The sequence below is a fragment of the Barbus barbus genome, assembly GCF_936440315.1.
Source record: "Barbus barbus genome assembly, chromosome: 31".
Lineage (NCBI taxonomy): Eukaryota > Metazoa > Chordata > Actinopteri > Cypriniformes > Cyprinidae > Barbus > Barbus barbus.
The window spans coordinates 3,078,250-3,106,213 of NC_136759.1; the positions used below are offsets into that span (position 1 = coordinate 3,078,250).

General features: G+C 38.4%; 1 protein-coding gene and 1 pseudogene across 2 annotated transcripts; one reads left to right on the forward strand and one right to left on the reverse strand.

Moving 5' to 3' along the window:
• The first annotated feature begins 1,619 nt into the window (after window positions 1-1,619).
• nox4 (NADPH oxidase 4) lies at window positions 1,620-19,497 on the forward strand. The gene is made up of 18 exons (XM_079387766.1): window positions 1,620-1,805; window positions 1,917-2,012; window positions 6,581-6,691; window positions 6,868-6,952; window positions 9,452-9,549; window positions 11,278-11,305; window positions 11,648-11,720; window positions 12,025-12,105; window positions 12,946-13,117; window positions 13,245-13,412; window positions 14,420-14,482; window positions 15,036-15,096; window positions 15,806-15,884; window positions 17,204-17,323; window positions 17,662-17,770; window positions 18,903-18,971; window positions 19,153-19,253; window positions 19,357-19,497. Exons 1-18 carry the CDS (start codon window positions 1,749-1,751, stop codon window positions 19,475-19,477), a joined length of 1,692 nt encoding a protein of 563 aa, XP_079243892.1. The 5' UTR covers window positions 1,620-1,748; the 3' UTR covers window positions 19,478-19,497.
• A 2,268-nt stretch (window positions 19,498-21,765) lies between these two features.
• Window positions 21,766-27,776, reverse strand: LOC306851236 (tyrosinase-like; annotated as a pseudogene). The gene is made up of 5 exons: window positions 26,971-27,776; window positions 23,881-24,095; window positions 23,636-23,784; window positions 22,078-22,258; window positions 21,766-21,998 (listed from the first exon to the last, which is right to left on the reverse strand). The product of its transcript is annotated as a tyrosinase-like (transcript).
• Between the last annotated feature and the right edge of the window lie 188 nt (window positions 27,777-27,964).

Below are 27,964 nucleotides of genomic sequence, written 5' to 3' on the forward strand. Positions count from 1 at the left end.
AAAAAAAAATAGTGTTTTAATGAATCACTGATGATGTTAGTAAAAGTAGGGTGTAAATGTGCATAAAGCGAGCTCATTTGTATGGTTTGGACAGCTGCGCTGGGGTTATTCAACAGAAGCGGGGTTATTGTTCTAGTTTCTTAGTTTTATTGTGTTTATTGGCAGAACAGGATGAGCAAAGTTGGCACACCACAGCTCCAAACGCAGAAAAATATTTATGTTCTCAGACGTTTCCAGCCTTAAAATAATGTCTTCATCAGACTGAGTTTGAAACGTGACCTGGTGAGAACATAATAACATGCGCGCGCTTTGATTGTTATGTTTAATACATGGATGCGAAATAAAAATAAGCATAAGTTTCGACGCTGGCACTCGCTCAGCACTAGATGGCGCCGTCTGACTGAACTTTCATTTTAGTGAAGTGACGTACTAGTGCCAAGTGTGGTGACCCATACTCGGAATTCGTGCTCTGCATTTAACCCATCCAAAGTGGACGCACGCACACCCGGAGCAGTGGGCAGCCATTTATGCTGCAGCGCCCGGGGAGCAGTTGGGGGTTCGGTGCCTTGCTCAAGGGCACCTCAGTCGTGGTATTGAGGGTGGAGAGAGCGCTGGACATTCACTCCCCCCACCTACAATCCCTGCTCGAACCCACAACCTTTTGAGTACGAGTCCAACTCTCTAACCATTAGGCCACGACCAGACGCCATTTGCTCCTCAACACAAAAGAAAATAAAAAATAATTCCTTATTATTCCTTATTATAATTCCTCGATTTCGATCATTTCACTATCAAGATCTAACTGATACTCCATCTGTTTATTATAAATTATTTACATTTCACGAGTAAATAAAAAGACTAGTGATTTGTTTTTTACTCCTAAATTAGCTTTTAGATAGTATTTAATTTCTGTTTCCTTGTATTATCATCATTAAAGTAGATAAATAGGCTATAATAAAAGTAAGATCTAAAGGTTCGTCAAGACACTTTAATGTAAGATTGAGAAAGCCTGAAGTTTAAAGTAGTTTGGATAGATAGATAGATAGATAGATAGATGGATGGATGGATGGATGGATGGATGGATAGACGGATAGACAGACAGACAGATTGACAGACAGATAGATAGAACGATAGATAGATAGATAGATGATAGATAGATAGATAGATAGATAGATAGATAGATAGATAGATAGATAGATAGATAGAACGACAGATAGACAGACAGATAGATAGATAGATAGATAGACAGACAGACAGACAGACAGACAGACAGACAGACAGATAGATAGACAGATAGATAGATAGATAGATAGATAGAACGACAGATAGACAGATAGATAGATAGATAGATAGACAGACAGACAGACAGATAGATAGATAGATAGGCTAAAGTTTGTCGAATGTATTTATTTAACTTTTTTTCCCCTTAAAAGTTCGTAAACGTCGTGTATTTGGTCTTTAAATGAGGTTTAGTGTTTGTTGTTATTATTAGAAGTAGCTGAAAATCCTCTTTCTGTTTTATTATCCAGGATTCACTCGACAGTATGGGTCCCAAACCGGGCGGGCGTTTGGTGGGAGGCGCGTGAGCGGCGTGACGGGGAACATGAGCGGCACGCGGAGCCCCGGAGAAGCCGGAGGGATGACCGTCACGGCACGGAGAGTCCAGCGGCTGCACCGGTGATGTTTGACGGTGGTTTGCACTCCGAGGTTTAGCGTCCCGGTGCGAAAAGACCGCGCGCGAGAGAATCATGAGCGTCGCGCTGAAGAGCTGGAGGGCCAATGAAGGACCCAAACACTTGATCGTGGTGAGATGAGAGATTTACTCACTATACTGTTGTCACAGTGTCAGTATGGGTGCGTGCATTGAGTTAGAGATGCTGTCAGATGGATTGTTGTGTTTTTATTGTTTTGGGCAGACGGTTTGGGTTGCAGTCAATGTCTTCCTGTTCTGGAGAACATTCATGTTGTACTTCAGCGGAGCGCAGTATTATTATCTACACAAGATACTGGGGGTAAGTTTTAAGTTGATGTGTCAAGTTTGGGGTGTGTGAGTTTTACAGGAATGTGCGTCTAGAGAAGACAAAGTGTGTATAATTTAGTTTATAGTTTGTGTAATGTGTATATTTTGCTATTGAGTTTGAAAGGTTTGTTTTAGATTTTAACGTGTGTTTGTGTGTAGCCATTGAGATGGTGTGTATTTATCTAGAGTTTGTAAAGTTTGAGAGGTTTATTTCTGTAGAGTTTGACAGGTGTGTGTTTACATTTTACAGGATGAGATGTGTTCCTGGTAACCGCTTTCCCCACATAGATGGCAATATCTGAAATCCTTGTGCTTGTGGGGACATTTTTTGGCCCCCATGAGGGAACAAGCTTATAAATCATACAGAATGAAGTTTTTTGAAAATCTAAAAATGCAGAAAGTATTCTGTGTGGGGTAGATTTAGGTGTGGGGCGATTGAAAATACGGTTTACAGTATAAAAACTGTTTTGCCTATGGAATGTCCCCTTAAAAGATGGAAACCCAATGTGTGTGTGTGTGTGTGTGTGTGTACAGATGGTGTTGTGTGTTTGTGTGTTGCTGTGAGATGGACAGGATGTCCACAACACTCCAGTATGAATCAGGGTAATTGTTGTCACAGGTTATTGTTTAATGTCCTGGAAAGATAATGCCCAGGGACACAACTTTCCAAAAACAAACCACACTTGTGTTAGCTAAGACTTTTACACATTTATGCCAGAATTGGACAATTGCAGCAGTCTTTCTGTGTGTGTGTGTGTGTGTGTGTGTGTGTGTGTATGTGTGTGTGTGTGTGTGTGTGTGTGTGTGTGTGTGTGTGAGAGAGAGAGAGAGAGCTGTAATCCCTCACATGTAGCAGGGCTGTTGTGTTTCTGTATAGAGCTGAACAGGCGTGTAACAACTCGCTCACCTTTGTACAGGAAACAATGATCAAACGCCACTGCAACACACACATACCAACACCCACATATACTAGAGATTTTCTGCTTGATTTCAGGTTTAATTCTTTAGAAATGCAAAAAAAAAATAAAATGCTCTGGTTACTTGCGTAGCCTCGGTTCCAACTGCTTGACGACGGCTTTGGGGAAACTCCTGTTTACTCTGTTACTGAAGCCAGATTGTGTAACTGAACTAGAGCCTCTGGAGAGTGATTCGCTGCGATGGCTGCCATATAGACCTTGAGCGTGGAAGGGCTGTGCCCCTTGTCCAGCAGCTTTTGTAGAAATATTAGCACGTGGGACACATAATCGGATCCTGATTACGTGCTGATTACTGATTATCAGTCGCTGAAGGCTGACCACTTAAGGGCATAGAGGCGCCGTGTGAACAGAGTTCTAGCCTCTAAAATGGTATTAGTGACTCTCATTGGGAGTTGATCAGACTCCCGTCGAGTGGCCAGACATGAAGGCTCCACAGTTCCGGCTGGGGATGCCAAATCTTTCCCTGCGCTTGCGAGAGAAGATCTCTCCTCAGTGGTATTGACCACGGTGCTGCAGACAGCAACTGGATCATCTCTGGGAACCAAACTTGGTTCCTCCAGAGGGGGGCCACGAGCAGGAGAGAGCATTTAGTTTCTCTGATTGGCTTGATAACCTGGAGTAGCACGGCAATCGGAGGGAATGCATACAGATGGGTGTTGGGCCAGTCATGGACCAAAGCATCCCGCTGCTTTGAGAAATAGTTTGGGCAGTGACAGTTGTCTTCCTAGGCGAAGAGGTTGACCTCTGCCTTGCCGAAAACTGACCAAATCATCTTAAATTTCTGGGGATGTAGTCTCCATTCCCGTGGAGCTACAAAGATGCCGCCGCTCGCTGTATAGTCAGGGTGCGTTCTGGCGTAACCCAAGCCCGCATTTGCACAGAGTGTATGACTGTTCCCAGAAAGGACGCTCGTTGTCTGGGAAACAGAAAACTCTTGGATGGGTTGATTTTCAACTCTAGGTGGTTGAGCAACAACGACCTGTGAGCGATCAATTGCCATTCTGAGTCGGCTAGCATCAGCCAGTCATCGAGGTAGTTCAATATGCTGATTCCCATCTGCCTCAGAGTGGAAAGAGCCGCGTCCATGCACTTTGTAAAAGTGCGTGGAGCCAGGGAAAATCCAAACAGAAGCACTGTGTACTGATAGGCCATTCCCTCAAACGCGAATTTCAAGAACGTGACGGGGCGCTATTTGGATGTGAAAGTAAGCATCTTTCAGATCCACAGAATCAAACCAGTCCTCGGGCCGAATTTGCACGAGGATCTGCTTCAATGTTAACATTCTGAACGGCCGTCGCATGAGGGCTCTATTCAGAAGTCTGAGATCGAGAATCGGTCTGAGCCCACTGTCTTTTTTGGGAATGAGGAAGTAGCGGCTGTAAAAGCCTGACTCGCTGTCTGCTAAGGGGAGCGTTTCCACGGCACCCTTTACAAGCAGTGTGTGCACTTCGGCTCGGAGAACATGAGATTCGTTGTCCAGCACAAAGGTCTGCACCATGCCTCTGAATGGAGGCAGCCTGTGAGCGAACAACCTCGTTCTATGGTTTTTAGAACCCAACTCGACATGCCTGGGATGGCTTTCCAAGCCGGCAGCCGGGAGGCGAGAGATTCTATTTTTATCAATGATGTATCGCCACCCGCAGGGAGAGAAATTACATTTGTGAACCTCTTCGTTGAGGGCAGCTCGCCGTGCGGGGAGCTGGCCTTCGTGAGTGTTTTTAACTTTAGTAATGACTGCCCGCTGCCTGATTCACTGATGACAGTTCGCCACCAACAGGGGGAGAACTGACATGTGTGAGTGCAGAGATAGGGGTGCCTCTTCGCCGGTCTGGGGCACTGCTGAAGCCCCGGCTCTGGCTTTTGCGAGAGCTGAGGCTGCACTGGTTTATTGCAGGCTGCTGAGTGGATGCTGGCTTGGGGCAGCTTGAAACAGTCGCCGGGCTGAAGCGCTTAGGCAGGAAACGACGCAGCGTTTGCAGTAGAGGGGTTCACACGTGCCAAGTAAGGAGCTCGCCAGGTTGTAGTGGGTTCCTCGTGGACCTCTGGCATGAACGGAGCTGGTTGCTGTCGTGAGGAAGGCTGACAATGACCCTTGAGGAACCACTCGTCGAAGAGGCCGGGGGTGGGCTCTTCCACACCAGGCCTATTTCCTTCACACCAAGCGTGAGAACGTGGATCAGCTCCGAGTCCACACTTGTCCGCGCAGACAGAGATGGAGGGGGAGCTTCGGGCTCTTCGCCGGAACACGCCCACTCGTCAGCATCAGATGCCTTCAAAGACATGGTCTCGTCGACGGCTATCTCCTCCTCGCATCCAGTGAGGGGCGCTGATCCTTGTGTGTGAAGCACACCGGCAGTGGGAGGCGCTGCAGGGAGAGCAGAGTGTGCGGGCGCTGGGCCGACGCAGCACCGCTTGTGCCTGAGAGAGAACCCCTGCTGTCCTGCTGCTTCTTGCAACAATGAGCAATGGCTTCCCCCTTCTTCCTCCGAGGAGACAGAGCGGAGGGAACAGAGCGGAGACGCGAGCGAAGGCTATCCGCGAGCGAAGGTGAGCAACACCCCTGTGAGTGCAGCCTCTGCGTGAGCGACACCCAGGCATGCGACGCACTCGTTGTGCCCGTCCACGCTACACTCACGACGTGACATTTGAATCAACGCGCTTGGAAATTTGCTCAGAAATATGATCTTTTTCTTCCTCGCCGGATGGCCACAGGGAAAGTCGTCCACTGCCGGGGCTGGTTTTGACGGTGGGAGCAGTGAAGAGCAGCGTAGAGCAGGTAAGCTTCTTTTTTCGGCTTCGGCTTCTTGCAGAGTCAGCAAAGAGATGGTCTTGTCGCTGAAGGAGAAGATTCTGATGAAATGGCGCTCTGGGCCGACTTTTATAGCAAGTCACCCCCCCCCTCCTTTGGCAGGCTCAAGCGCCATTGGTTCATGCAGTTACACGAACGTTAACCAATCTGGCTTCAGTAACAGAGTAAACAGGAGTTTCCCCAAAGCAGTCGTCAATGACGACGCAACGGGAGTTACCTTTCCATAGGGAACTTTAGATGAATATTTATTGTAAAAATTTTTTTTAGATAATATTATAATTTTTTCCTGAGGCTGTAGTATAATTACAACATGATTGAATTACTATTTAACACAGTATAAATTCGATTTAAAATATATATTTCAGAAACGCACAGTGGCTAAGAGAGCTCAACGCGCTGCAAATGAAGAAACACCTCTTCATCAGTTTGAAAACACACATGCAGAAAATATTTACAACGCGCCAAAATACAGAAACGCTCTGCAAATACTCACAACAACACAAACAGAAACACGCTGCAAATATGCACAGACTACATCGGAAATGTTTAAGTGAACTAAAACAAGTGTCTGTGCTACTTGCAGCACGTTTCTGTATGTTGTTGTGTTGTGAGTATTTGCAGCACATGTGCTGTCAAGCTGATGAAGATGTTTTCTTAATTTGCTGGTGCTTTTTCTGTTCGCATGTGTTTTAAGGTGCAGCGTGTTGAGTCAGGGTCCTTGGCATTAAAAAGTTTGAAAACTCTTGTTCCTAACCCCTGTGTATGTTTCTTCAGCTGGGCCTCTGCATCAGTCGAGCATCTGCCTCCGTTCTAAACTTAAACTGCACTCTGGTGCTGCTGCCAATGTGTCGATTGCTGCTTACCTTCATCCGAGGATCTCAGCGGGTGAGACAGACATCACGTGCACTTTTGAGAAATTCTCATATTTATGCATTCATTTCAAGTCTGTGCAGTCACATAAATGCACATTTATTACATGCTGTTTCAGATGCTGTTTTAAACATGTTGTTGCCATGCTGAATGAGGGTTGTTTTGACTCTGACTCTTTCTCTGTCTGTCAGGTGACAGGTAGACATGTTCGGCGGCTGCTGGATAAGAGTAAGACGTTTCATGTGGCGTGTGGAGTCACTATATGCATCTTCTCAGGTGAGAAACTGATCTGTGATCAGATGCCTCAACAGAAACACTCGATACTGACCATAGTTTGTGGTGTTTCTGCATGGTCTGGTCAGCTTATTCTGCCTACATAGCAGGAAGAATCTGTCTGGTTGACATAAGTGACCAGTTTGCTTGTTGTACATGAGATTTAGGAGTTTGATAAATGTGAAATTGAAAGCTGCGAGAGCAGAACATGTCAAGTTACGTTTATTTCTATAGCGCTTTATACAATATGGATTGTTTCAAAGCATCTTCACAGTAATAAACAGGAAAATAACAGAATCAATGATGCAACCTTCTTCAAATAAACAGAACAGAACCGCTGTGCTTCAAAATATCTAGTTTGCTTATGATAAAGTGTTTTAAGAAAAAGAAGCAGCAAATTCTTCCTCAGAAGTGTTATTGTTGCAGCTTGGAAAATATTTTGAGCATGATTTTTGGTTTGCAAGGCCAAACAATACGATGCAGCATGTCATTTTGAGAAAGATTGTACCATTGATGGAACATTATGCATCAGACAGTAGATGAACAGACCAAACAGACTCCAGAACAATAAGAGAGACCACGCAGACAGACAGCAGATTACACCCACTTCATGGGAGAGGAAGAACAGATTACTTGGGTCAAATCACTAGGCTGTCTGAAAGCACTCTTTTTGTGTATTTATGCATGTATGTTGCAGGGTTATTATAGTAAACTAAAACAATAAAAAAAATACATTTTCATAACTGGAAATAAAATAAAAGTTAACTTGGATAAAATGAAAATATAAAAAACTTTAACTTTCTGTTAAAAGAAAAAAATATATTTTTTATGTAGTTTAACTTAATTTACTAAGATAACTAAAAATAAAACAAAAGCTGCAAAATTACATAAGACAAAAACACACAACAAAATGGCTAAAACCTTAGCTAAAATTAAACACAAATAATCAAATTTAATTTAATAAAAAAAAAAAAACTTGGAAATCCCTAATTTGGTGTTCCCACTCAAAAATGACCAGCCTTTTAAAAATGTCTTGTTATGCTGTATTATAACCAAATCTTCGATTCAGTCTTTTTTTCATCAACTTGTTTTTGTCCCCAATTAGCACAGGCATTGTGTTTCTTTTTGGCACTGATTGATCATACCCCTCATTGATTTGATCTTGTGCATCTCCGGTTTTGAGTGGAAAAACATTCTAATATTTGCAATGGTGCATATGCTCAGATCAATGAGGCCTATGATCAATCAGTACTTAAAACCCCTTAACTGTCACTCACAGTTTTGAACATAGAGATTATAGAGCACTATTCAAACTTAAATGTTTATAATTCATGAACGAAAACATTTTGTAACATGATTTTTATGTACCATTTCCATGGTAATGCAATGTCTGATTTTAAAATGGGTTTCAAAGGATGAATTTTGAGATTTTAAGTTTTCAACTATATAATTTCTTATGATTTCTAAAGCGTGATACGGAAAAAGGCAACTAGGAAAAATGTCAGAACTCCTGTTATGATGTAGATTTTTCAGGTGCACTCTTGTCATAAATTAATCTATTAGTTTCCTACATAATTTTTTAACAAAAATATCTATTTAGGAGTCTTAGACCTTTCCAATGATATATCGTTTGTATAGTTTGATTAGATTAGGATTTAATTGTAAAATAGTGAAGTAAATTTAGGTGTCCCGCTGAGGGGACGGGTGACAGTTAACAGGTTAAAAGAAATATAAAACCTATGTTAACTGAGAGGAAACAAGTTGATAAAAAGATAAAATCCAATATTTTGTAATAATGTATCATAATGAGAGACAAGCAATTTTTGTAGGCCAGTGATTTCTGACGGGGAACACCACAAGTGTAACAATATGGGTGAAAAAAAGGCAAAAAAAGTACAAACATTATCCAAGTTGTTACACCCTGTGTGAGCAAAGGCGTTAAGTTTCAGTGCAGTGCAATAACATTAACTAGCATTTTCAGGAAAAAGATAATCCTCTCTGGGTCAAAAGACCAGAACACAAAAAGCAAAAACACTAAAATAAAATAAATAAAAATATATAAGTATATAAAATCTATAACAGCATCTCAATTATATTAAAATAACTCTGGTATGTTGCTGTCTCAGAGTTTGACCTGGTAAATAACTTCGTCTAGTGTTGCAGTGACAGGCTAGACAGTTTTGCCAGCCGACAGGTGTGCATGTGTGTGTGTGTGTGTGTGTGTGTTTAGAACAGGAATATCCCGAGGGATTCCCAGCTGGTTTTATCTTGGGTCTGAGATCCCCCCCAGTTCCTGTCTCAGTGCATTGTGGTCTTGTTCTAATTACAGAGCTCTGAGGCATCCTGTTACCATGACAACTGCAACACAAGCTACAACACACACACACACACACACTCAAAGAGAGCTGCTGAATAGACAAATTGTCTTCCACACATACGTTACATATGCTGTCATTGTGTGTGTGTTTTGTCTGAGTTGTTTGTTCATGTTTATGTCTGCAGTGGTTCATGTGAGCGCTCACCTCGTGAACATGGTCAGTTTCTCTGTGAGATATTCAGAGGATTTCCCAGCGCTCAATGTCGCTCAGTACCGAGGACAGGTAACATAGATATTTACATGAATTTTCTGTGTTTGGAATTATACAAAGACTTTAATGTTTTTGCAGGGGCGTGGATTTTATTTTGTCATTGGTGGGGACATAACGGCAGACAACAGACATTTCATTGTTTGATCAAAATTACTGCTAGGGACGATTTAGTAGTCGCTGGATATTGGTAGGATCATGTCATAGCGTCTCTACTAAATTCCACACCCTTGAAAATCATAAACGATGTCTGACTAGAAACTATCTCTCCTTAAATATGAAGAGGTCAAACAACAGATAAATTAATCCAAATTTCACTAAAAGCTTGGACGTAATTATAAGTCAGACACTGAAGTGGGTTGCTGTTTTTGTCACTCTTTTATGGTCTTCTATGGTTAATTTTCTTAAGAGATTTGCACTTGTGTGTACTTTTTTTTTTCTTTGTTTTGTTTTTATAACTGTACTGCCTTAATGGTTTGCTGTTTTCTACTGTATAATAAAAAAAATTAAATAAATCAGGAATCAGATTTGCAATGCGCACTCCCGATCTGAATCAAATGATTCATGAAGCTGCACTGAAGTCTCGATTTGAATCAAATGATTCATGAACCTGCACTGAAGTCTCGATTTGAATCAAATGATTCATGAACCTGCACTGAAGTCTCGATCTGAATCAAATGATTCATGAACCTGCACTGAAGTCTCGATCTGAATCAAATGATTCATGAAGCTGCACTGAAGTCTCGATTTGAATCAAATGATTCATGAACCTGCACTGAAGTCTCGATTTGAATCAAATGATTCATGAACCTGCACTGAAGTCTCGATCTGAATCAAATGATTCATGAACCTGCACTGAAGTCTCGATTTGAATCAAATGATTCATGAACCTGCACTGAAGTCTCGATTTGAATCAAATGATTCATGAACCTGCACTGAAGTCTCGATCTGAATCAAATGATTCATGAACCTGCACTGAAGTCTCGGTCTGAATCAAATGATTCATGAACCTGCACTGAAGTCTCGATCTGAATCAAATGATTCATGAACCTGCACTGAAGTCTCGATTTGAATCAAATGATTCATGAACCTGCACTGAAGTCTCGATTTGAATCAAATGATTCACGATCCATGCTCAGAAGTGGCGATCTGAATAATGATTCGAGAACCATCATTTCAGATCGGGACATGATCTAATCTAATTTAAATGATTCACGATATGTGCTCCAAAGAGCCGATCTGACTCATTCAGTTGATTCGGTTTGTCTGTTCCTCTGCTTTTCTTGTGTTCAGCCATGTTTACATGACACAGTCAGTACTACTGGTTTAGCTCGCTAGTTTTATGACATTAACTGAAATAAGGGAAAAAATTAGGATGTCTAAAATAGAATATCCATATTGCCATTCCAAAGAAAACATCCAACACAAATCTACGAACATATTCTGTGAGGTAACTGGTTTTCTGCTAACTAGTGAAAACACTCCATTAATACGACAAGCTGCACCTCAAATATACATGTTAGATGTAAACATTGTCCATTTTGATCGAGTTTGTTGCTTAATTCACTATATTTGAAATTTTTTTGGACCATTACTCCAGTCTTCAGTGTCACATGATCCTTCAGAAATCAGTCTAATATGCTGACATGCTGCTCAAGAAACATTTCTGATTATTATCAGTGTTGGAAACAGTTGTGCTGTGCAATATTTAAAACTGTGGTAATAATGTTTTAATCTCTTTAGGATCCTAGAATTCTCATCATAAGCACAGGTGACTCATATTTCTAAATCTCCCTTCATTACATCAGTGTGTTGTTTTAGGTTTAAGTGTTAAGTATTATTTAAATGCTATCATGGTTTTTATTAATATTTTGAATTAGTTTTTTAGTTTCAGTTTTCAGTTAAATTTTGTGCGTAGTTCTTTCTATTAGTTTTGTTTATACTACTATTTGGGTTTCATTAATATTTATTTCAGGTTTAGTTCAGTTCAAATTTTATTTGATTTATTTACAGGTATTTTTTATTTATTTCAGGTTTATTTAATTTGTTAAAGTATGTAATATACATCATTACCTTGTTTGAGAACTCATAATTTTGTTGGCTGTTTTCTTAGTTCCTGGAGTTACTGGTGTTCTGTTGGTGCTGGTGTTGTTTCTGATGTTTACAGCGTCATCTTATTGTATTAGGTGAGAACATATAACCCTTTAACTGTTGACCTGCCTGTGTCTCCTCTCCCTAGGCTTTATACACACACACACACACACACGACTGTAATTACCGAGACTATTACCTGAAGGGGTTCTTCCCCTCTGATTGAACCGGGGCCGATGGGCTTCTCTCCTTTGTCCTGCTATAATTGAGGTGCTTTAGTTCACTTTAGGACACTTCAAGAGCGTCTCGTTCAATCTAAGAGACCTGAACACTGTGCTACATGTCCTTTTATCTCGATCTCTTTTTTTATTTGAGTGCAATTGTGTGTGTTTTTCCCAGAGTCTCAAGCTACGAGATTTTCTGGTACACTCACAACCTCTTCATCGCGTTCTACATTATTCTGATGGTCCACGTCGCGGGGTGAGTTTATCAGTGTATTTCCCTTACACGCATACAAACAAGTGATGAAGCTGTGAAAATATTGGCATTAAATTTGGACAGAAAAAAATAATAATTTGAGTAAGCGCTGATAAAATGTAAAAACTGTAACTTGAATGCAATGTAAGTCGCTTTGGATAAAAGCGTCTGCTAAATGCATAAATGTAAATGTACTTAAATAGTGTGTGAAATTAGAATTGGTGTGTCCCCTAATCATTAAATATGAACTGAAAATAGTATGTAAGAACTGCACTGATGGCATGCTATTTCAATACTTGATGCATACTGTTATTACCCACAATTCCTTTCATTATGGAAAGAGTTTATGTCCTAAATTTGCAAATGTCAAACATAAAATATTAAGCAAAATTAAGGCGTGAAGGCTTCTAAAAACAAAATTAAGGGCATTTCAAACAAGAACAAATGTCTGTTAGTGGGCCTTGAAAATTTTACTAAGTCTGTGATGAAAAGGTACAGTAAAAATGTTTCTATTGGTTGGGAGAAAAGCTATTTAAGCTTTTTTTTTTTTTTTTGAAAATTACTTTTTTTTTTTTTTTTTTTTTTTTTTTTTTTACTTCATGGAGATCGGCAGGAAGTTGTGTTTTCAAACTTTGAATTGTTGTTAAAACGAGACATTTACATTTTGATAGAGACTATTTGACATATTGCATTCCCTTCATATTAGTCCATAAATTTTCTTTAGTTGATCTTAAAAAGGTCTTAAGGTTTTACATTTACTATTATAAAAGTAGAAGTGTGCAAATTGGGACCTTTATACCTGTATGCTTTGTGTGATAAGATTGACGCCTCTCTGTTTAATAGGGGAGCTTTAAAGTATCAGTCCAACGTGGAGGCCCACCCACCCGGCTGTACACACGACAATCTCAGTTCATGGACCAATCACAAAGCAGCAGGAGAGAAGGGGGCGGAGTTTTCAGGTGCACCACAAACAGTTTGTCAAGAAGAGGCTCGTTTTCAACCCCATTTTCCTCAGGTCTGTCTGCCTGAATATGATTCAGTAATTGTATCTTTCATGTTGTTTATATAGTTTTGTATGTACATCTATATGTATATGATTATCAGTCGTTGTGTGTGTGTGTGTGTGTGTGTGTGTGTTTTAGACATGGTTGTGGGTCTCAGCTCCTCTCTGCCTGTACTGTGCCGAGCGGTTGTATCGTTTCATAAGAAGCAGCGCTGCTCCTGTTACCGTAGTTTCTGTCGTTAGTCATCCATGTGATGTGGTAGAGTTGCGCATGCTGAAGAGAGGCTTTAAGCCCCGCCCTGGACAGGTGAGCCCCGCCCCCGCACGGTTTGTTTACTATAAAAGTTTGTTTAAAGTTCAGTCTGCAACACCTCTTCAAATGTTTGGGGTCTGTAAGATTTTTTTTTTTTAAAGAAATTACTTTTGTTCAGCAAGAATGCATTAAATTTATCAAAACTGACAGTTAAGATTTCATCAAAGAATCCTGAAAAATAAAATATATCAGAGTCTCTACAAATTATGAAGCAGCACAACTGTTTTCAACATTGATAATAAACATAAATGTTTCTTGAGCATCAAATCAGCATCTGTGACCCTGGAGCACAAAAGCAGTCATCAGTAGCACAGGTATATTTGTAGCAATAGCCAACAATACACTGTATGGGTCAAAATTATACATTTTTATTTTATGCCAAAAATCGTTAATATATTAAGTCAAGATCTTGTTCCATAAAGAGAGTTTGTAAATTTCCTACTGTAAATATATCAAAGCTTAATTTTTGGTTTGTAATATGCATTGCTAAGAACTTAATTTGAACAACTTTAAAGGTGATTTTCTCAATATTTAGATTTTTTTGCACCCTCAGATTCCAGATTTTCAAATAGTTGTATCTCAGCCTAATATTGTCCTATCATAAACCATACATCAATGGAAAGATTATTTATTCAGCTTTCAGATTGTGTAAATCTCATTTTCAAAACATTGACCTTATGACTGGTTTTGTGGTCTATAGTCACATATTCGAATGATTTCTGAAGGATCATGTGACACTGAAGACTGGAGTAATGATGCTGAAAATTGAGCTTTGCATCACAGGAATAAATTATTGTACAATATATTCACATAGAAAACAGTGATTTTAAATAGTAATAATATTTCACTTTTATACAGTTTTTACTGTATTTTTGATACAGCTTCAGTAAGCAGAAGAGACTTTTTTCAAAAACAAAAAAATTTAAGTGTTAGTATATATATTATGTAAAAATGCATATTTAATGCCATGTCTAAAATGTGTTTTGTGGTGTTTTCTCTAGTACATCCTGCTGAACTGCCCGAGTGTGTCGTCATTTGAAAACCATCCCTTTACTCTTACCACAGTGAGTCCGTTTGTGTGTATTACTGCATTCAAGCCAGACTCATGAGAGAAAAGCACATAACACCACTGCAATGTCATACCAGTGGGAAATTCAGGAATTTATTTAGGCACCAACTTGTTTGCGTCAATGAAAGAATCGTGGCTAATTGGTATTGCTCATTTTGAATGCACATCATATCATAGTTATGATTTCCAAATGCACAAGCAGGACCTGAAAGCAGCATATGAACATGTACATTCTTCATAAACAGTGCTGAAGGCATTTTCAATGATGTAATGCTGTTGAAGATTGTTATAGGACCAAATTGCGCTCTCTTTCAAACAAAACATTCCATGATGGTCTACGTAAATGTTTCCATTAAAAAGCATTTTTTCAAGCATGCAAATTTTTGCAATAAACTTCTCCATACTTATATACTTAAAACGTTAGCATTCTCTGCCAAGTAAAACTTTTTTACCCACTCTGCTTGGAGTCTGTTTCCTTTAATGCATGACTGTACCTGATCCTCACACTCAATCCCTGCCCTCTGTGTGTGTTTGACTGTGTTCCTCAGTGTCCAACAGGGAAGAATGAAACATTTGGTATTCATCTCAGAGTACTGGGAGACTGGACCTGTGAGTACACACACATGCATAATAAATAAAAGATGCTGTGATCTATATTATCTAGTTCAAAGGTTTCTGTCAGAATGTGTGAAGTTTGGATTAAAACACACTCTTACACACACACACATTTTTGTTGGCTCAGTCCTGTGTCAAGACACTTTCCATTATGTCATGCTTTACAGAGTCTAGTTCCCGGAATAAAAACACACTTAACAAAAGAAATACCACATACCAGTGCAAATACACATGGGGGATAAAACAGGCAAAAAATCCCACCAATTTACAGTAAAGGACTTGTCCATAACTAGAGACCATAATGAGACCGTGAACATGTGTTAAGCCATAAAGCAGCGCACTTACATCCACCTAAAAACACTGAACACAAGAACAAATAAAAAACTACTTATCAATGCTTTAACAACTGCCGAGAAATCCTTAGCAACTTCATACTGTAGCATATGGAAGCCTGTTGTATCTTGCATTTCTTACTTTTTTCTTGCAATTGTGAGTTTGTAAGATGTAAACACAATTACGAGAAATAAAGTTATTACTTTGTTATTAAAATGACCTTTTCTATTTTTCTAACATGCTAAAAACATTTAAAATGCCTCAGTAACCACATAGCAATGTGCTAACAATCACCCAGAACACCACATTTTCCAAAAATATACTTGTTTTTATTTGTACATGTATTGTTGATTTTCTTTTGTCTCCTCAGCGAGATTTTCTCAGCTGCTGCTTCAAAAGTCGAACAGCTCCGAGATCCTTCCCATGATGCAACAGAGGAGATACCCCACGTAAGTCTGCTGCGCTGTGGGAACAGTGTCAACGGCGTTAATGAAGGTCATGATCCCTCAGTAGACTAGGAGGTGAAATGTCACGACCCTCTGTCTGCGTCATTTCCTGGGAAGAAAGAGCGGTTTTCCAGCGTTGTGTGGGCGGGGTGTCGGGGGACAGGCTTTAACAAGCCTTGCTGACCAGTCCGAACAAATTACATCATTTCCTCACATAAAAGTGTTTTTACAGTGGATAAGTGTGTGTACAGTGGGAAATAACTGCACTTCCTCATCCTGTGTTTATCTGTGCTTGTTTATTTGTGTGCGTTTCTTTTCTGCTGTTGTGTGCAAGTTTGTGTTTGCTTGCTTCCTTATGTGACTGTCTCATTTTATCAGTGGAAAACCAACAGTGGCTGTTGCATCTGTTTGTAATAGCATACTACTTTACTAATATTTCAGTATGTATACTGTGCATAATATGCTAAATCTCTTCATGTAATACCCATATGACCTGCTACATTTAACAAGATATGCAGTGTGCAACTATAGCACAGTGCACAGTATCCCATAATGCAATGCAAAAATATTTTTTTCTTGTGATTTGATTGGCCCACAAAGACAATTTACTTAAAATTGGATTTAGAATGCAAACTAACTATATAATTTTTCATGCTTCAAAAAATAGTATATACCCAGGTTACATTCTCAGAACATTCTGGCAAGGGTCTCTCAAAGTTATGAACTAACATTTTACAATAACATTAATATAACATTTTTATTATTTTATTATTTTTATTATTATTTTATTACAAGTTATTTGGTCTGTAATAATGTTCTCAAAACATATTCCATGAACAATGTATGTTATTTCTGAAACGTTTGTATAACATTTTTAAAATGTTGCTACTTGTTTTGGAATGTACAGAGAGTATTCAAAAGTAACTTTCCCATAATGTTTGCAAAATGATCAAATGGAATGTTCCCTTAACATTTGTATAACCAAGAAAAAACTGCATGTTTTGAATTTTCCAAATATTATGTTTCATAGCTTAATGGGAAAGTTAGCAAAATAATTCTTAGAACGTATTTAACAAAGCTCAGTACAGTGCAGTATGCAGGAAGCAGTATGCTAGTATTCCTTAAATTATGTTTGGAATGGAATTCTAATTCATTGCACACTGCAGTAGGTAAGTAGAATGTATTCTATGGATACAGAAAATTCACACACAGTGCAGTTTGCCTACTGCAGAAATAGCATGAGTAGTATGGAAATGTATTATTCTGTCCACATGCATTTTCTCTAATCTCATTGGTTCTTCTGCTTTCGTGTCCCGCCCCAGAGTGCATGTGGATGGTCCGTTTGGCAGCCCGTCAGAGGAGGTGTTTAATTACGAGGTCAGCCTGTGTGTGGCGGGAGGGATCGGAGTCACGCCGTTCGCTTGTGTCCTACAAGCACTATTGTGAGTGAGGCAACCTGTCATTCACTTTACTGTAACATTAGATCATTCTTAAACTCTCTGGCCTGTGTTCTAAATGGAACACTAGTGTGCTACAAACTACACAGTACACACTGTATACTGAATACTGCATTTTTTTTAATGCAATTAAGGTTTGATTCCAGTAATAGATCATCCCGGGATCTATTTGTACAGAAAATACTATGCACTTTATACATACTATGTGCTAAAAATAGTAGAAGTATGCATTATATCCATACAAATCTCTCCAAAGTTACATATGCATATACAAACAGTGTAAATCTACAGCAAAGTGTCTGAAGGTGTTGTGTGTGTTGCAGTGATGATTGGCGTCAGTATAAGTTGAGGAGGCTGTATTTCGTTTGGGTTTGCAGGGACCTTCAGTCTTTCTATTGGTTTGCTGATCTACTGTGTGGCCTTCACGAGAGGGTAAAACACACACACACACACACACACACACGCACACACACACCTGCATTCCTGTCATTATGGGTTCATTCCATAGGCCTAATGGATTTTATTCTGTACAAACTGTATTTTTCTATCCCCTTACCCAAACCCTACCTCTAAAGCTACCCCTCACACAAAACTACAGGCATTTTTAGATTCTCAAAACGTTTCATTGTGTATGATTTAAAAACGCGTTTCCTCATGGGGACCAAAAAAGGTTGAAACTTTCTGGTGCGGACATTTGGTCATCATAACATAGTGAATACCTATACACACACAGTGGCTCTGAAAACATACACTTAACCCTTAAACTCACACTTAACCCTGTAAATCCTGAAATATTAGTCCAAAAAACATTTTGCATATCATATTTTATAAGGCTCAAACTGAAAAATATATGCAAATTAGTGCAGATGCTGATATTTACTGTATATGACCAAAAATTAACATGTAATTCTGATGCTTGTAATGTAAATCTGTGAGATCTTTATAACATTATAATAGATACTAACATAAAATGATGTAAATATCTCTATATTTCCAATAATATGTCTTAGCAAGATGATATTTAAATGCTTAGTTTGATGATCAAAACACAATGCAATGCAGTACAGTAATGATTGAGCGATGAACAAACAAACATTCCTCAAAAGCTGAGGATCATATTTGAGACTTACATTTGAACATGATTTTTCTAAAAATGTTGTCTGGATAATCAAGTAAAGCTAAGTTTCTTCAGTTCAGTAAGTGTTTATCTTGAAATATTACTAACAATATAAAAGTTGTTCTTATATTTACCTTTTTAAAAATCAATAAAGATTTCTTAATAAAGATTGATTTAAAAAAAGTGTGGTTTTTCAGCAAAGAATTAATCATGTTGATTATTTAGAGGCATTTTGTGTATCAGATAAGATACAGAAGGCTTTATCAGATTAAAAATGCATAAATGTCATTGAAAAATAATATATATATATACAAAATATAAACACATTATACAGTATGCATGAAATTTACTGAAGGCTACACCGCCACCTCTTGGCTGTTATACGTATCTTAATGTGAACTCCTCTTGAAATATATTTTTCTAACAGTCATTGTCTTCTCTCTGTAGCTGTGGCGGGACAATCGTCCAGATTATCTGAATGTTCAGCTCTACCTCAGTAACACTGAGCGATTACAGGTGTGTGCGCTTATATCTCATTTTATTACTGCTTATTTAATATTAATTTATAACTTCAGTTTTGTAGATGCAAGCATTGTTCTTTTATTCACAGAAAATATAAACACCTAGTTCATTATTTTACAATATGCATATATCAGTCGTCATACTGAAGTAATTTCTTTCATTGTGTGTTTTGAAGAGCATCGGTGAGGAACGTTACCGTTTCTTGAGCTCCAGGCTTCGGATTGGTCGGCCAAAATGGAAGCTCCTTTTCCAGGAAATAGGGAGAGCCAATCAGCTGTGAGTATGATGAATGCATCCATTATTGGCTGAAATAATGTAGTTATGTGGGCCATTTTAATGATTGCAGTAATCAAAAATGATGTGTGTGTTTGTCCTGCAGTAAAAGAGTGGGGGTTTTCTGCTGTGGACCCAAAGGGATCTCTAAAGCGTTACACACTCTGTGTAATTCAAACCCACACACAGGAACCGCATTTGAGTACAACAAAGAGTCCTTCAGCTGAGGGACGCAAGCAAACCCATCGTTTCATGCCAAATAAAAAGCCATTAGAGTCTCTGTCACTGAGGAATGGAGACAAGAGAGGACAAATGTAGATGAAGATGTCTGGAATTCATGCACCACATCCTCGTCTAAAAATGAATCCTCAGACAAAGAGACAGAGAGCCAGTAAACAGTGTAATGAGATTGAGAAAACTTGCACAATTATGTTCTTATTCAGGGAATATTTGTGATTCTGCATGTAGAGTTTGTCTACATGAACCTGCACATGCCTTGATAGACCCTTAAAGGAATAGTTCACCCAAAAATCAAAATTAGCTGAAAATGTACTCATTCTCAGGCCATCCAAGATGTAGATGAGCTTGTTTCTTCATCAGATTTGGAGATCATTGCATCACTTGCTCATCAATGGATCCTCTGCAGTGAATGGGTGCCGTCAGAATGAGAGTCCAAACCACTGATAAAAACATCACAATAATCCACACCACTCCAGTCCATCAGCCAAAAGCGGCTTGTTTATAAGAAACAAATGCATCATTAAGACACTTTCAACTTGAAACCGTCGCTTCTGGCCAAAATATAAATCCATAATCAATAATAACGCTTCCTCCAGTGAAAAAGTCCATCCCTTATTGTCATCTCATATCAAAATCATACTTGTTTTTATCTGTTTTGGCTTGTAAACAGTGCTTGATCTGTTCAGATTTCTCTCCTGATTCAGAACAGAAACACACACCTTTTCACTTCTCCAGATGTTAACTGATGGACTGGAGTGGTGTGGATTATTGTGGTGTTTTTATCAGCTGTTTGGACTCTCATTCTGACGGCACCCATTCACTGCAGAGCATCCATTGCTGAGCAAGTCATGCAATGCTACATTTCCCCAAATCTGATCTGATCGTGAAACAAACTCATCTGTATCTTGGATGGCCTGAAGGTGAGTAAATGTTAAGTAAATTAAAAATTTTGGTTGAAGGATTCCTATAAAAACTGGGTTAAATAGCACTAGTTCAACCAAAAGTGAAAATTCTGACCTCATTTAGTCACCCTCATGTCATTTCACATGTTGTCTTACTAATAGTCTGTTTTGGCTTATTTTATACCTTTATGAACACAAACCACATTTAAAGTATAACTTTTCATTCTTTTTAAATATTTATTTTGTGTTCTGTACAGCACAACAGTACTTGTATTATTGTTCATATTTTATTAGGACAGAAACTTGTGTCCTAAGTGCACTGTTATTGTATCACCAGTGCCAAAGATTTAATTTAATCACTGATTTATCATATAAATCTTTTTAATATTACTTTGTGTGTTATATATAAACACACAGTGACAATACAAGCACCATGGATATCACCTGTTTGACTAGAGACCTTAGTTGTGTTCAGAATACACTTACTGCACAGTGTATATTGTGTACTATTGATTAGCATGTGAAACAATAAGCATTTCAAACATTAGTATGCAACACTGATGTCATATGACCTCACTGTGTGGCATTTTTGAGTGGCATGGAAATTAAAGTGATTATTTTACATTTTAAATCCAATTATAAAAAAATTGAAAACCAGACTTTAGTCAGATTGCTTAAGGCAACTGGTCGGTGAAATAGCTTATTCCCATTAGAACTGGAAAGCCAATCAAGTGCATTACGTTATGGACTGCAGTATTTTAATCAATATATTTTGGTTGTGTACTGTATATTTCAACTATTATGTACAAAACAGTTCAAATATTTGGAGTTGGTAAGATTCTTTTTTATGTTTTTCAAATATGTCTCTTCTGCTCACCAAGGCTGCATTTATTTGATCAAAAATACAGTAAAATCAGTAATATTGTGAAATATTAAAATTTCAAATGACTGTTTTCTATTGTAATATATTTCAAAATGTAATTTATTCCTGTGATGCGCAGCTGAATTTTCAGCATCATTACTCCAGTCTTCAGTGTCACATGATCTTCAGAAATCACTCTAATATACTGATTTGCTGCTCAAAAGACATTTCTGATTATTATCAATATTGAAAACAGTTGTGCTGATTAATATTTTGTGGAAACCGTGATAGATTTTATCTTCAAGATTCTTTGATGAATAGAAAGTTCAAATGAGTAGCATCACTTTTGATCAATTTATTGCATCCTTGCTGAAGCAAGATTCTGAACGCAGCCCTTGTTGCATGACTCCGGTTTAGAGGTGAGACCTTGTCTCGTTTGTCACATGACCTGGGTTAACTGGCTGTTGTGTCTTTTTCCCCATCAGTACGGCGCTGATGCGTGTCTGTAGGGTCACAGCGTAGTCCGATATTAAGTCGATCCCTCCTCTTCACTGCTGTTCAGCAGCGGCTGTCTCTCCCCATATGACTTTCTCCTCTTTGGCCGTCTGCGAAACACCACAGCGATAATAGCTGCAATAATTCCCGCCACAGCCGCCCCAAGGATCCCTGCAGCCAGCAGCCAGCCCCAGATCTGCTGAGCTTGCTCTAGATATGGCGTCAGAAACTCCTGCACAAACCGCTGACCTGACAGAGAGAAAAGTGATTGAGAACAGAGAGAGACTGAATGCGCAAGAAAGTCTCTGAATGTATGCAAATGACTCACGTGGGTCCTGTAAATATGCATATTCATAACCCAGAGCTTTAGTTGAGAGGAAATGATCTCCGTTTCTGTAGAGAGGGATGAAGGGGACCATGTAATAGCCGTCGTTGTGTCCGATCGGGACGTTGGCGGTCAGGTAGTGTGTGCGGGGAGGTTGGTGCCTCCTCAGCCATTGCTCAGAATGCTGAAACAAACACAGAGTTGCAATGAGAAAGTCAATGGGGAATGAGGTTAATCATGTTTAGATTCATGTTTCAGTCAGACCTTCTCAGCTATTGTTGTGTTTTGCATTCAAATATGCTTTTTTTATGTCGTTGCTAGGGTGTTCTGGCCAGTTGCTAGATGGTTTCTTACTGGTTCAGGTCGAAAAGAAGCCAACCCTCCAAATTTCTTGAGGTTTTTGCTGATTATGGGTTGAATTTGTGTGAAACAATTAAAATGTGCATTAAACAAAAATGCAAAACTGCGTTAAATTCAACCAGACACAGTTTAGAAGCTAAAGTTGACATAAAAAAATGTTTTGTTGTCTGTCTCACATTAAAATGCTCTGGACTTAACTTTCCCAAACTGGAAAGTTTGCAAATCCCTGCGGGTTCGTGAGTAGATGAAAAGCTCATAATTAAATCTTTAAAATGTAAAATTAAAATAACTAATCTTAAAATCAAAATAAAACTTATGTAAAAAGATGATATATAATAAAATATTTTTCTTGCAATTGTGAAAATGATGTTGATGAAAAGACGATTTATTTTAATTTTACATTTTTATAAAAAAAATTGTTTTATCTTAAAATAAAAAATAAAATCTATATGAAAAAATTAGATATGTCAAAATATTTATATAGTTTTTTAATATTAATGAATGTTTTCCCAAACTAAGATTTGTGGATTTGAGTTGATGAAGAGCTAATAATAAATTAAATTGAAATAAAAAATCTAAATAAAACTACTAAAGAAGTGGTTTATGAGAGAGTATGCATATATTTTTGTTTTGGGGGACTTCCCCAAAAATCCCTGCTGATTTGTGAGTTTTTGAAAAGCTAATGATTATTTTACATCTTTATGTAAAATTAAAATGAATAAATAATCCAAAAAATTATTAATATAAAACTACTGAAAAAATGTAGCATTTATATATAAAATATAATATAAATTATTATATATAAATTTATGAACATCTATTTTATTTACCGGAAGTAAATATAAACCACTTGCTGAAAAAATACTTATTTATTTTACCTGCATGCCATTTGAGCATTAACTGACATCAGAGAACCATGGAAAATTAGTTAACAAATATAATAAAATTAATATAGTATAGTATAGTAAAAAAATATATTATCTTGAAATGGTAAATTAAAACCTCAGGAACCTTTAAGTATATATTTTAGGTCAAATGTATTAGGCTGACAAAATAGTTTGGGAATCCCTGTATTAATGTATATAGTATTTATATAATATTGCATAATTTGAGGTGTCATTCATGACTTTTGCACAGGTTTATGGGTGAGTTATGCATCAAAATGCTCAGGGTTAGTAGTTTATTTGTGCATGCATTTCACCTGTCAATAAAGGCATGATGTAGAAGGAAGATGGGGTCGTTGGCGGATCCCTGCACTGAGGACATGGATCCGTTCATGAAGACGTGTAAGGAGTTGTGCATCAAGCTTTGACCCCGTTACTGCCAGCCCTGTCTCAGGACTCGCAAATCCTGAGGAAACGGTGAGACTTCTTCAGTGTTTAGAGCCTGAGGTGTTAAAGAAGTGTGAATTCTGTGTTTCTCACTCCAAATGTGCCGTTGCTTTACCTTCCAGAGCATTCCTGAAGCTCATGTTTGTGCGTCTGTCCATCGGGCCCGTCTCATAGTCTGTTAGGCTCAGCACTGACTCCACGTCTGCAGAGGTGGGCACCCGCGGGACACGGTTTCGGTCGTCCGATGTTCCTGGATTACTGGAGTCCCTCTGGAGACCCGTCACACAAAACCTCACGCTGGTTGTAGTCTTCGGGTTGTGAACACATCACCTGCACAGGTATAAAAGACGCTTATTAAAACACCAGCAGACAGTCCAATATAATAAAACAAAACTGATCTAACCAATAAGGGTGCAATATGTGGATCAGTCTGTCAAGAACACAAATCAAAAGAAATAAACTGATAATCATACCTTATCAAAAGTTTGGGGTCAGTGAAATTTTTTTCATTTATTTGGAAGAAATTCATACTCTTATTCTGCAAGGATGCATTAAATTGATCAAAAGTGGCAGTAAAGACACTTATAATGTTACAAAAGATTCTATAAAAAAAAATGCTGTTATTTTGAACTTTCTATTCATCAAAGAATCCTGAAAAATAAAATGAATCACATTTTCTACAAAAATATGAAGCAGCACAACTGTTTTCAACATTAATAATAATCAGAAATGTTTCTTGAGACGCAAATCACCATATCTGAATGATTTCTGAAGATCATGTGACACTGAAGCCTGGAGTAATGATACTGAAAATACAACTTTGATCACAGGAATAAATAACATTTGATAACATATTCGCATAAAAATCATAAAAATGTCTCACGATTTGACTGTTTCTACTAAATTTCTAATCAAATAAATGCAGCCTTGGTGAGCATATCTATATTAACAAATCTTACCAGCCCCACACTTTTGAATGTTAGTGTATTTTTTTTTTTTTATTATAATTTTTTCTAATAATACATAATTAAAATAAACATTATAATGAAATTACTTTTATTAAATAAAAATAAAACCTATTTTTTAGGACTATTAAGTTATTTCATTGTGACATTATTTTCTTGATAGCAATTAAGATACCACCAGACAGTTTTGAAAAAAATCACCATATTCTCAAAACAAGGCGTTATGAAGGTGTTTTGAAAACCTGTGCAGTTTTTTCACTGATAAAGCCTTTCTGTCTCTAATGACTAATACAGCTCATTTCTCGTATGTTGATTGGATGCCATCCCTGCTGGTCTTAAGAGATCTTACGAACACCTACGCCAGCAGCAGATGATGAGGAGAGAGAGAGAGATGGAGCAAAAGAAAATGACAAATCAAAACTCAATTTTAGCCTTTCTGAAGAAAATCTGAGTGGTCTTTGCCTGTGCAAAACTCATCAGCACGATACTAGGGGATTGTGGGTGGTTGCCAGGTCATTGGAAAGCAGTTTCTAAGGTGTTCTGAGTTTCTTGGTATATAAAGTCTTGTAGTAATCTGGTCTGTAGATAGTTGAGTCTCTCCTTAAGTGTATCAGATGTTTTCAAAGTGCTAGGGGTATAATACAACAATTTGTTTTCTTTTTCCAAACGAGGGTTGTTGTAGTTAACTAATACAATAAAAAATAAATGAAAAATTATAGATCCAAAGATATGAAAAACATAAATAAATAAAATATTAAAAACACATTTTATTTCAGCTAGTTGCCAAGGAAACATTTTATAATTTTGATTTAGTTTAACTTGATGTGCTAAAATAACTAAAAATAAATAAAAAACTCTAAATTAAACTATTAAGAAAAATTATACTGTTGTCTCAAATTACTAAAACAACGAGCCAAAGTCTGTTTGTACTGTGGCTCAGTGAAACTGCTCTGGTTAATTCTCTTGTGGCTCTTATCGAGGGTCAGTGCTGAAGTTAATGGGGTTTTAGGGGCCAGACACACTCGTGGCCCTTCACTTCAGGCGTTAGCTGCACTTGAGGCCACGTCACACAATAAACACATCGAGGAATGTGTGATCATCATCGCTCTAGACGGATCAGCTAAACTGACATTTGACACGTTATTGGACCAAATCCCAGTCACATGGCTACAACAAATACAGCTAATGAGTGACACGGCACACTGGGAATTTACTACCTCCGAGGTTAGCTCCCATACATCGCACTGAAAAAATCTGGAGATTAAGAGAAAAAAATGTTTATACAGAATGTAGCTTAAATGCATAAATAAATGAAGACAATTGTTTGATATCCTGTATTCAAAAGATTTTACTTTTTAAAAAAATTCCTATTTATTTAACCTACATTTATTTTTTATTTGTTTAAAAATCAAGAAAAAATCAAACCAATTTTTAAAATGTAAAAGATTTTTTTTTAAATTCATTAAATTAAATTGAAATTGAATTCATATTTTTTATTAATTCATTAATTTATTCATCTATCTCTTCAGTAGTCAATAATTTCTTTAACATAGCGATTATATTTGCTATAGTTCAATTTTAGTTTTAATTTTAATTACTAGAAGGATAAGTTGAACATAAGTTGATTTATACTTGCAAAATTATGTAAAATGAAAATATAAATCTGAATGCCTTAACTGAAAATAGTTCAGTAAAACTATAATAAAATATAATATAAAAAAGAAATCTTATTTTTATTTCAGCTATTTGGAAAGGAAACATTTCTAATTTTTGTTTACAGTAAAATAACTAAAACAAATTAAACTAAAAAGGTTTTACTTTTTCACACTTAAATCCTGATTTATTATTATTATTAACAATGACAACAACAACTACAACAATAATAATAATTTACAAATAATATTACAGACTATTATCTACATTGATTGCATCATTTACCCTTATCTAAATTTAAACTATGCTATAATAGTTTAAATGTAATAGTATATGCTATAATAGTTATATTGTGTTCACTTGTTTGCTCAAGAGCTGCTGCAAAAATATGGGGATATTGGGATTTTTGTTTGGTTTTGTGTGTCTGAAAGAGAAAACAAGCATTTAATTGGACTTTTGACTTCAAGTCCTAAAATTGCATTTCCTGAAATGCAGTTTCAAATGAAAAGAGCAAACATTACTCGAGGGATAAATGACTAAACCACACTGTATTACTGGCATGTAAAATTAATTTCTAATGTTTTCACCTTCCAGGAGGAGAACACCGAGGACGGGCTGATCAGGTTGGGGTTGAGAGGACCGCGCGCCCCCATCAGCTCATCCGTGCACACCTGACAGTCCTGCGCGTCGCGCCAGTCCCAGTACGGGATGGTGAAGTTAAAGTCACCGGTCAGCTTCCGGATCTCGTGCTCCCAGAACAGCAGGTAAACGCGATGCCAGGGCAGAAACGCTGCCGATTCGTGCGCAAAGTCAATGTCGGCCCACACGTTCCCGGGACCCCCGAGCAGCGCGCCACGGGACACGTAATAGTGCATCCAGACGAACAGGTCGTACACGCTGATGTCAGCAAACCGGGGCATCGAGCCGTTGTTCATCTGCGCATACGTGCCCGTCGCGATCACATAATCGGGGCTGATGGTAGTTTTGGCGAGATTGAGGTACGAGTGAACCTTTGCCTTTCAGACACGGATAACTGGAAGATGTTTCTGCGCACAGATTCCCGTCATTCCCCACAGTTGGCCCCGAAGTAACCGAACTTGCACTCGCCGCAGTCGAAGCCCATGTAGTTTCCAGCGCACTGGCAGGTTTGGTTGTAGAACACCAGAGGCCAGCGCTCACGGTCGTCCAGGCCTGAATGTGGGTACTGCGGCCCGTCGGGAAGATCGGAGACTGTGATGTCCTGGCAGAAGCCTCGACCCGACAAGGAGCCACACACCGAACCGTCGCCCGGCCAGACCCGACAGCAGCGCTTGCTCTGCAGGACGTCCGGTGTGGTGCACGGCCGAGGAAACTGCTGGAGAGACGGACTCCAGAACTGAATGAAGATCAGAAGCAAGAGACATGGCAAGAGCCAGACGCATTAGACACGTGAGAGTTAGGAGAACTTCAGCTCGCTTTCTCTTTACACACTGCTCTGTGTCCCTCCTTTCCACACACACACACACCCTCGTATCACATGCTAGGGATGAAACCGGTGACCCCCGCTCACGTTCGGTCTCAGGACTCTGAGGAATGCTTGTG

What these genes read in the sequence shown, in the direction of transcription:
- nox4 (XM_079387766.1), top strand. Translation starts at nt 1,749, where the DNA reads ATGAGCGTCGCGCTGAAGAGCTGGAGGGCCAATGAAGGACCCAAACAC. An exon ending in TCATCCGAGGATCTCAGCGG is followed by an intron (nt 6,692 to 6,867) that starts GTGAGACAGACA and finishes TCTGTCTGTCAG; the next exon opens with GTGACAGGTAGACATGTTCG. An exon ending in CAACAGAGGAGATACCCCAC is followed by an intron (nt 15,885 to 17,203) that starts GTAAGTCTGCTG and finishes GTCCCGCCCCAG; the next exon opens with AGTGCATGTGGATGGTCCGT.